The sequence below is a fragment of the Epinephelus moara genome, chromosome 2 (assembly GCF_006386435.1).
Source record: "Epinephelus moara isolate mb chromosome 2, YSFRI_EMoa_1.0, whole genome shotgun sequence".
NCBI lineage: Eukaryota > Metazoa > Chordata > Actinopteri > Perciformes > Serranidae > Epinephelus > Epinephelus moara.
Window position 1 is genome coordinate 8,112,986 of NC_065507.1, and position 10,895 is coordinate 8,123,880.

Sequence of the window (10,895 nt, forward strand, 5' to 3'; positions counted from 1 at the left end):
GCCGCAGTGGAGATTCAGGTGCTACACCCAAGCATGTAAACATGGCAACATGTCACATCAGTGGTAAAGTGCTAATTACTTTTCTACTAATTGTTTTAAACTGCAATAATACTACCACAACTGCTGCTGCTATCATTGACACTACTTTGCCTGTGTGTGTTTTATCATTAAAAATATATAAAGTAGTTGTAAACAGTGGCCTAAGGTGGTTACAATGGGCTTGACATTGGACAACATCAACACACATATCACCCAGCATCCATCATTACATATCTGTATATAACAAAAATACTGGAGAAAATAAGAAAATATTATTTTAATTCAACCTTTTTAATAGTTAATTTCTAGTTATAGAACAGTTGATATATGGAATAGCTGATTTAAAGTTTCAGACTATTTGATTTATAGTTATAGAATAAGCATATTATTTTTGTTATAGATGCTATTGACTATTTTAAACAAAAAATATAGGACAAGATAGAGATATAAGATAAGACAAGATAATATAATATCACCCAGCAATCATCATTACATATGTGTATATAACAAAAAATGCCAAAGAAAATAAGAAATGAAATCATTATTAATTCAATTTAACATTTTTAATAGTTGAATTTATGTTATAGAATATTTGATTTATAGTTACACAATATTTGATAAATAGAAAAGTTGACCAATAGTTATATATTATTTGATTTTTAGAATAGTTGATTTATAGTTATAGAATAAGCATGTAATTTTGTGATAGATTATATTAACTATTTTACAGGAAAAGATATAAGACAAAATAGAGATATAATATAGGATATGAAAGATGATAAACTAAGCTAAGCTAAGCTAAGCTAAGATATAATATCACCCAGCAATCATCATTACATATCTGTATATAACCAAAAAATACCAAATAAAAAAAGAAATTAAGAAAATATTCATTCAATTCAACATTCTAATAGATTATTTAAAGTTATAGAATAACTGATTTATAGTTATATTATATTTGATATATAGAAAAGTTGATTTAAAGTTATAGAATATACATTTTTCTTTTTTGGTATAAATGCTATTGATTTAAAAAAAACAAAAAAAACAAAACAAGAAAAACTAAACATGACGGAAATGGCTTTGCCATTTTCAAGGGCATATATAGCAAATGGCACTGGTTCAGTGTAATTTCAACAGCTATTTTAGATTTATGGAACATTACAGTTCCTGTGAAAGCAGAAGTGTATCTTGAAAGAAGGCAATGTGTGTAACAGGCCATAACTCAAATATCACCAAAAGTTAAAGTGAAGGTCTTTTGTTGTGGAGTTTTCTGCCTTTGCTATTCAGACTATGTATTTGAATTTACTAAATTATCTCCCAACATTACATGTATGGGGAAAGACCCTGAAAGACACTTAAATCCTATCATATCCAAAGTTTTTCATTACCTTTCCAACACTTAAATATAAAATTCAACTACACTGGATGTAAATCTAAACATTATATTTCATGGTTAATGTCTTGTGAGTAGAAATAGAAATCACGGCACGTTCCAGTTACCATAAGTACTTTATTGATTCCACAGTGCTGCCAGCGCCTGACAGATAAATATACAGTTCTGAGTTTATCTATATACAGCTTGCTGAGAGACAATACAAACTGTCCCTTGTAGACATATACATAGTGTTCTTTAGTGTATAACATACTTTGGGCTGGTTTCCTTGTCCGAGCATATACTGTATGGTCCCCATTGAAAGATGTGGTGAGTTAGGCTGTTTGTGTGTCTGTGAGAGAAGCCCTGTTAAGTCTTGGTTTGGTGATATGTAATGTGTTTTTTTTTTACATGTGCAAATCATCAGATGGTGCAGCAGTAGATAAGCAATGTGTATTCTGTGTGTGACTGCGCAAATAGAAGATCTGGAATGCACAAATTTTATTTACAATAGATACATATAAGCTATCAATATAGGAAGAAAAAGTGACATCTGATATCGACTGTGTTCAGTAGTCTCAGTCTCACGCCAAGCAGAACTGATTTTATGCAATAAATGCTGTTACGATCTGATATTTCATCAAATGAACCTCTTTATGCTTACTTAATTTGCGTTGCAGAATTCTTTGCTGGCATTTGCAAAATATTGTAATTTCATAGATGCTATTCATACTCAGTAGTGTCATTCTCATAAGTATCATCTTCATCTTCATTAAATCGCTCTGTATACTCTCCACGTACAGTACAGCTGTGCACACATACAGGCATGCTCACACATATCAACCTTGTTTCATTCACTCAGAAGCCACAAACAGTAGATCTAGAAACACACTCCGACAAAACCACGTCTGACTGCATGATAGATTCACATCTTGTGTTCACATCCAGGTTGTGAGTTTATTCATTATTTTATTTTCCCCTCAAACCACTCTGCGTGGAGCTCTGCAACGTTAAGAGACAAAATTCCAAATCTGATCCACCTCTGTGGTCTATTTATACACTATTTATAACAAAGAGCTGTTTTTTTTATTTTGCATGTTCCCCACATCTGTCCCTTCCTCCATGCTGATCTGCATAGGTAGCTTAAACAGGCATAGTTGACGCTGATGACACCAACTTACTCTTGTTTGTCCTTGCGGTTAGTAATGGCTCTAGTTATCCTCATATGCTCCGTCCCGTGTGTGTCAGCATTTTCTATACTTTACATATCCTGAAAAACCTCTCTCTCAACAGCACCAACATTTTTGCAACAATCCCTTTTACCACATTCTCCATCCCCTGTCCTGCGTTTCAAGCGTAGGTCTCCACGACTCCTTTAGTCCCCTTCGACTCTCCCTTCACTTAAGGAGCGATATGTCGTCAGCGAAGTCCCCGTGTGGGTGGAGACAGCGAGCGAAACGCCACTGGCACACCATGAGACACAGCGGCAGCATGAAGAGAGCGCAGATTCCCGCCATGATGTAAGCGATGGTCATAAGGGTGGACTCATCGGTCTGGGGGATGTTGTAGCCACAGTCCTCCAGGTCGACGCCATGGAATGGGCCCTCCACGGAGGCTGTGCGGAACTCATCATGCACTACAAATGAGAGAGTAAGATTGTCAGTGTTTGAGAGACACACAGTTTCAAAAAACTTTAAAGTAAATTAGTTTTAAGTGAAATATCCTGCATATATTTTCTTCCTTTTAGGTAGCACTTCTTTCTATGAGCATCCATATTTCTTTTCCTTTTCCACCACACACTACAAACCTTACTGATTCTCCTCCCCTCTCTTCCCCTCCTCATCCCTCCACTCTCTCCTCCTCACCGTGGCAGGTGCTGACAGCAAAGCCGATGCGTTTCTTTTCTCGGTCGAACACCACGTAGAAGCCTTCCATGATGACAGCCCCCATCACTGTACCAGTGCTAGACTGGGACACGGCAAACTTGTAGCAGTCCTCTTGGGCCGAGGCCACATCCTCTACTGGCCGCAGGTATTGCTACGTGAAAAAAAAAAAGAAGAAAAGAGAAAAATTCAGTCGCAAACACTCTGCCTTGTTAAACGCTTCTGCTCATTTTAAAGTACCCCTCCAGACACATTTTAATTATACTAATATTTAGTTTAACATGGTTTTCCCCACATAATTGTTGACTCTGAAAAGAGGCCTGAAGCAGATCGACTATTTCTCCATCACTGACGAAGTCTGGATCTGGCCTCCGCCCCGCCACCACTGCTTGAGGTAGATTTCACTTTCTGCTTTCTCATGCACATCATGACAGCCAGGTTAAAGTTGGAGGAAACATAGGAGAGATCCGGCCACACATGTCTGAGCCTCAGTCAGACCCAGACTCAAATACGATAGTCTGTTGTGCACCAAAACTGGCAACTAGCTGACGCATATTAACGTGTAATAGTTTTCTCTTATTTATGTAACAATCTGCAACCTCACCACTAGATGCCACTACATCTGACACACTAGACCTTTAAATCAACTTTGTTTAATGTATACATGTAATATATGGTGCTGCTAGACCGCCCTGTTATTACAGGTGTGCGCCTCCCTTTGTGTGCAGCAAGCAGGAAAGCAGTTTTTTGAATCAGTGAAAAATGTTTTTAAAGGATACACACAAACAAATATGGACGGAATCTTTTTTTCTTTAGATGAATTTTGACTTTCGGACTCTACAACACAACAGTTATTGGAAATAATTGGATGACACCAGTCAGTCACAATGTGAAGTAACTCTATAACGAGAAAGAAATTTGAAGAGTTGTGGTTGGAAAGCATTCCTTCAATGCTTAAATGAAGGACATACCTGCATATAAAACAGAGGTTTGGCCCTGAACCTTATGTAACATCCTGCTTATCTAGAAGCCAAAGATCTTTAGTTGCACAGCTGAGAGCTGGTATTCGTCCTCTGGCCATTGAGATCAGGCGATTCAACAATATTCAGGAAGTAAACAGATGATGTGAGTTGTGTGATTTGGGCAAAGTGGAAAGTGAGTCCCGTTTTCTTTTATATTGTCCAAACTATGATGACTTAAGAGAGTTAAAGCTCTGTGACATGGCCCATCTCACCCTGATATTTTCTGGTGCTCAGATGACCAAAAGCTAAAATGGTTTTTCTGATGTGTTTAAGTTTGCCAATTTTGTTGCTAAAGCCTGGAGGAGAAGGCAAGGCAGGTTGTTTAAGTATTTATTTTGATTTATTTTTTCAGTTTCACCTCTCATCCAAGAGGCTTCTTCAGTTCTCAAGGACTCGCAGGCTTTAAACTCTGGGTGGGTGTGAACCCTTACAGGGTCGTTGAGATCACATGTGAGCTCTTAGTTTCAGAGTCGTCACACATGATGGCCAGGTGAATGAATGGACTCACTAAAAGCTGCATAGCATTTGAATGTTAATTTATAATTTCAATGTCAACAGTATAAATTAAGCTTTGAACTCTTCAGTACAGCCGTATTTATCCCATTTTATTGGCGTATACTGGATGTTGGCTGATAAGTAACAAGTAACTGCAGTGTGATGATGTCCAAGGTGTTGAAGAAAAAGGGTGTCAGTACATAGTTTGTCCACCAGGGAGCACTGACATGTTCATTTCTCATCTGTTAAATGCTCCCCTCACATCTTCACATTCCTTTTAACCAAATTTGGGATCCTGTGTAAATTTATTTTATGTGTTTATTCAAAAAAATGTGAACATCAGCTGATCAGATTCCCTAAACTCTCAAACTCTGATTTCAGTATCAGCCTTAAATCTTCAAGTTCACTTGTACATTTGTATCTTTGACTTCAGGTTTTCTAAGTGTCACTGTACATTTAATATTCAGTGATTTACTGTTGTAGCTGTTACACAAGTTACAACAGGAGGCAAAGAAAATAAAAAACTTCAAGCGTTTCACTCTGCTGTCAGCATCAAGGTCACAGGCCTCCCACAGTTTTACAGCGGGGAACCTCTCTTTCTAAATCTCACTGTCAAATCTTATTCACTGCGCCACCATCAAGGCCTTTCTGAGTGGCTCTGAATAAAAAACGTTTAACGGCTTTTCAGAAATTTCTGAAAAGCTTTAGAAAACATATCCAAAGGTGATTCTCTCTGAAATGTGGTCATTATGTTTTTCCCTCATGGTACCTTGACAGGCTTTCATCTATTATGGCGACATAAAAGAGTTTCAGGCTGAAGGATAGGGCGACTGTGACCAGACTTCCTGTAGGAGTGCGGAGGGTAATTAAAACTGCACTTATTCAGGATTGTAAGCAGTCAATGAAATCACCTAAGACCTTGCAGTTACAGAGAATGTACATGACTCATGGTAATGAAAAAATATTTAAATTTTCAGTAAATAATAAAACTTCTTATGGGCTGAGAGGGTGAGTCAAACGCCTGGGTCTCAACATCATTTATACAAGTTGCCATACATTTCTTTAGCACTAGTAAAAAGTGAGATTTAATTTTTCCTTCATTAAAGTAAAGTCAAACATGAAGCTGATGATTATTTGGGCAGAATTTTAGGCTTTGGTGATATTACTTCATTTGGTCCATGTATGGGCACAAGTACTCGATTTGGATGTCGAAATTTGTTTAATGTAAAGAGTAATCGTCATCCAACCTCCCACACGTGAACATGACTTATACACACCAGGGAGCAGTCGGTGAGATTCCCCCAGCACACACACACACACACATCACACACGCAGTAACGGGGCTAAGGGCACTCAACGCTGCCCTTCGGACTGTCTGCGGATATCTACAAGCCGCCCCAACAAACCAACTGCCTGTCCTCGCTGGTACCGCTCTAGCAGAGGTCAGATGAGAAGCAGCCACGCTGGCCCTCGCTCGAAATGCACAGATGAGTGAATTGCACCCCCTCCACAAGATCGTACAGAGACACCACAGCGCTTGCGTCTCTTTGCCACACCACACATCTGATCCCTCCAAGGCTATCTGGGTCGAGGCAAGATGGAGGGACCAGTGGGCGTCAGCAGAACCATCAAGGCTCCACCACTACACTAAAGACCTCACAGATGTTCCTGGCCAGCACCTGCCCCGAAAGCACTGGACAACTCTCAACCGCCTGAGGACAGGCGTAGGACACTTCAGGGCAGCAATGCAAAAATGGTGGCTCATAGACAGTGCCCACTGCAAATGTGGGGATCCACTACAAACTGTGGAATACATAATAACCAGCTGACACGGTGGCCTAATTAAACTGGATGATGAAACACTTGACTGGCTTGCCTCAACGGAGCTGAAGGTCATACGCCAGAAGAAGAAGGGCTAAGTGTTAGTATCACACGGCTATCAGGTTTAACGACAGATTCAAGCCTTTTCGTTATCGGTGTGAGTTTGTTGGAACCGTAAATGGCTCAGTGTTGGATGTTAGCTGCTGCAGATGCGGATTCCATCTTTTAGTGCTGTGGTAGCCTGTGTAACAGCAGCAACAGAAAGTCTGCTGATTTTTCTTATGTCCGCTTTGAATTTATGGTTTAATATGCTAATTAAAACCTGGTTGTTGAACAAATTAATTTCAAATTGCACTTCTTTTTCCGTTCTTGGCCAATTTACATTTGTATTCTTACATTGGGCTTTTTTTGCGAGTGCTATAGTGCACTTTAATAATGTAATGCAAGTACACGAATGTAGAAGTAACTGAAAATACTAATACTATCATAAAATCGATCCATGACCTGAAAACACGAGTGAACTCCTGCTTTATGTGACCACATTCACTTCCAGTGTGAGATACTGTGTATTACCTGCGGTAGGATGGAGATTCTGAATGACTGGTTGTGGTTTTCACTCATCAGGTAGAGGGAGATGACGGGGAAGATGTGCCAGGGTGTAGTGCCGGCCTGCCAACATACCAGCTGCTCCCCAAGCCAGAACCCAGAGGGAAACTGCTCTGTCTGAAAAACAGGGTCAGGAGGACATTCAATCTTTTCTTTCCCATACCTGCTCGTTACTAATCACAGTCATGTGGTCATGTAAGACTAAGTAATGACTGGGGCAGTGAAAACAGCAGAGGGAGAACAACAAAGACATAAGGGTATCTATTGCATGGTAAGGACTGACCGAAGAGGCTGCTTCAATAGCCTTGACTGCAGCCTGGAAGACTTTTCTAGGCAGTCGAAGGTTGGTGGTGCCACTATCCACGATGCTTTTATCATAGTTGTACTGTAAAAGACACATAAACAGTCACCAATTACAAACACACAGTTTTTAGTATCAGTGACTGACCATTAAACTATTCTTTCTTTCGTCTATCCATCTGTCACACCTTACCTCTTTACAGTCCATGTTGAGGTCTTGTCCATTCACCTCAATACGTACAATGATGACCTCATAGTACCACTCCCTGCGGATGGGAGTGTACCAAAGCTCTCCCACATAGAGCGATGGGTCCACTCCTCCGATGATCTAAGAGCACGGGGAAAAAAAGAATCCAGCGCTGGCTCCAAATGTGACATTAGATGATTTGTATATATGTACGTGTGTGTCTGTGTGTGTCTCACCATGCTGCCGCCAACAGTGGCGCTGCCCAGGGAGTAGTTCTGGGTGAAGCCGGCTCCACACAGCTGGAGAGAGAAGAGGTTGGGGACAGGAGTCTGGCGAACCAGAGAGTCAAAGAAAGGCTCCAATGTCTCATCAGGCTGCAGAGAGTGAGAGGGACAGAGAAATACGTTGGATAACTTTACGTCTTAACGGCCAAACCGTGCTGCTGTTTTTAGCTTTCAGCTTTTAATTTCCCAAAGATTAAACAAACCTTCTATTGAGCTATCACCTGCGTTGGGGGTAATGCGTTTCAAAAGTGATGCAATATATTACATTTAGCAGTAACAAAGTGATATAATGTGTTAGCCCCACTTCAGCTGGTGCAAAAAATACCATGGGGTCTTTGGTTGACAGTGGGAGAAAGCTTCAGGGTCCAGTTAACATCCAAAAACTGCACACTCTACCATGTTTGCTGTCAAAACTGTCAATATCACTAACTTTGAGAATGCAAACTCTGCTCTCTGTACTGACAAGTTCGCTCTAACACTCTCAACACACTTTTCAGGTTTCTTTGCTGGTGTTATGCCGAAGTCTGTTGCCCCTATCGATATGTGTTTTCCTGTGTTAGACAGTATCTTTAACAACCCCAAGGCTCACAGAAACACATCCCTATTTGGCCTTCCTCATAATTCACAGGAGATATAACAAACAGAATCTTTTATCAAATGCTAAAGAAATGAGAATGTTGGGGGTGTCTGTGAAAAGTAATTACAAATTACTGCTTATGGGGTATGATAACACATTTTACAGGTTGAATCTTTGAAGCAGCCGTTGGTGTTTGGGCTGGGCGATAAGAACAAAAATTCATATCTCAGTATTTACAGGCTGAATGGCAATACACAATATATATAGGTATTTTCTCGGTGGGCTGCATGTTCAGTTGCAAGCTGATCCACGGCTAAAGTCCCCTGTTATTTTTGCTGCATGTGTTTTTCCACAGCAGGGCAGGTAAAAGAAAATGACCTGTTGGAGGTGAGCTGTTTGCAGAGGTGCAGTAAGAGCCTGTTGTCTGCAGCTCTTCATCAACATCTCACTGTGGCTGTTTAAAGTTTTGCTTATTCGGTGATGAATATATTTTAATTCCTATAGAGTATTAAAAATAAAAGTTTTTTTTTTTTAATGTAAAAACTTTAATTGTGAAGCAGCAAAATAAGGAAATGTTGAGTTTCTGAGTAGCAACTTCACACAACTTCTAATCAGCTGATAGCAAACATGAAACAGTAAAATAAAGCAGATATCTAAAGTAAGGAGAGAAACTAAACTCCAAACCACAGAGATTCAGTTAGAAGCTACAAAAGTACTGAGCTGAACACACAGAGACTTTTAAAGACACCTTTCTCTCTGGTCTCCTGCAGACAGAGGTGAGGAGAGTCTCACAACACAAATGGCTTGTTTGAGGGGGAGAAGTGGTTGGAGGTTCGCTGCGGTCGGCTAGACGCCACCACTACCCACTTGAGGGCAGGCGGCTCAGCTTTTGGACCTACTCTGGAGAAGGAGAAGGTGCGCAGCTTAGCACGGCATCGTGCATCTAAACTGATATCGGAAACACAAATCGGTGCAGCATGGCTTGACTAGGCGCAGTAACTAACTCAGTCTCACAGACTGAGTTAGCGTAGCTCGTGCAACATATAGACTGATGTCACACTATAGACTAATTAACAGACGCATTAGACAGAGAAGCAGCTCTGTGTCTGAGTGTTGATGGAGAAACTGTGAGTGAGTGAGTGGGGCGGAGCTGTGCGGAGAGTTTGAGAGAGGAGAGATGAACACTGGTGTGAGGTATGTGACGCAACCTCAATATTGATAATCGATATATTGCCCAGCTCTAATCGGTGCGTCCACTGATAATTTGCTGAAGTGTTCTTAACCTTACAGCTAAACATTTGGTTCTCTTCCTCCTTTTCTCAATCTCACTCTTCTCTCTTCATATATAATCATGCAATTCTATGTATTTCACAACATGTCACTAAAGAGAACTCACTGTGAGGCTGATCTTACGAATACAGCAGGCAAAAATACCCCCCTGTTTATAAATGAGACTACAACAGAGAAGATCAGGATTTGTGGGCACTGATTTCTAACGATCTGCCAACTGAGGTGCCAGTCTGTAAAAGTGTGTCTGGTGCAGCTCGAAATAGATCGTTCATTAGGAGATTCTTTATGCTGCTCTTACCCGGGCTATATCGGCATAGGCCAGTCCCAGGATTCCCTCCCAGTTGGATCCATTGATGAAGAAGCGATCTGACTGGGTGATTGCTGCAATGTTGGCACGCAGAGTGGCGTTGGGGCCGTGGGGGACAGAGACCAGGTCGGTGCCCAGCTCCCCTTCCCAGCGACCCTGGGTGTAGGGAACGTACACACTCCTACCCTCGTCACGGTATGAGCTGGAGCTGTGAATGTATGGATGGGAACAGCACAGAGTGGGAGAAAAAAGAAAGAAGAGTGATTATATTAGTAATATAATCTCAATCTTTTTGTGTGTAAAAGCACTGCCACATCATTTAAAACCACATTGTTGCACGTGTGTACTCACAGCGAACGATGGTAGTATCTGCGCAGGAAGGGATGAGCAGCTGCCCCGACAGCAAAGTTGCTGCTTCCCGTATCCACCAGGATGTTCAACTAATGGGACGGAGAGAGAATGGAAGACACAGAGAGAGAGAGAGAGACTTATTAAATATATGCTTTGTGCATTTTGCAAAAAATCAATAGGTTTGTAAAACTGACGCTTGGGTTACATTATGGAATTGATGTTCAATCTCTGAAGGGCAAGTTTAATCTGTGTCTCTGCTACCTTGGAGACAGACATGGCTATTTGTAAAACAAATTTTCTGTATGTGTGTGTGTGTGTGTGTGTGTGTGTGTGTGGGGGGGGGGGGGGGGGGGGGGGG

The 10,895-nt window shown here is 40.8% G+C and overlaps 1 protein-coding gene across 2 annotated transcripts in view; it reads right to left on the reverse strand.

The window, feature by feature from the left end:
- Nucleotides 1-1,532: 1,532 nt before the first annotated feature.
- Nucleotides 1,533-10,895, reverse strand: part of bace1 (beta-secretase 1) — an 18,260-nt gene continuing 8,897 nt past the window's right edge. For both annotated transcript variants that reach the window (XM_050073739.1, XM_050073731.1), the window contains 8 exons: nt 10,538-10,626; nt 10,178-10,394; nt 7,965-8,102; nt 7,735-7,869; nt 7,525-7,626; nt 7,209-7,358; nt 3,280-3,451; nt 1,533-3,050 (listed from right to left, as the gene is read on the reverse strand). In XM_050073739.1, the coding sequence (XP_049929696.1) occupies nt 2,812-3,050; nt 3,280-3,451; nt 7,209-7,358; nt 7,525-7,626; nt 7,735-7,869; nt 7,965-8,102; nt 10,178-10,394; nt 10,538-10,626 (1,242 nt within the window). In that variant the 3' untranslated portion in view covers nt 1,533-2,811. The remainder of the gene's footprint in view (nt 3,051-3,279; nt 3,452-7,208; nt 7,359-7,524; nt 7,627-7,734; nt 7,870-7,964; nt 8,103-10,177; nt 10,395-10,537; nt 10,627-10,895) is intronic.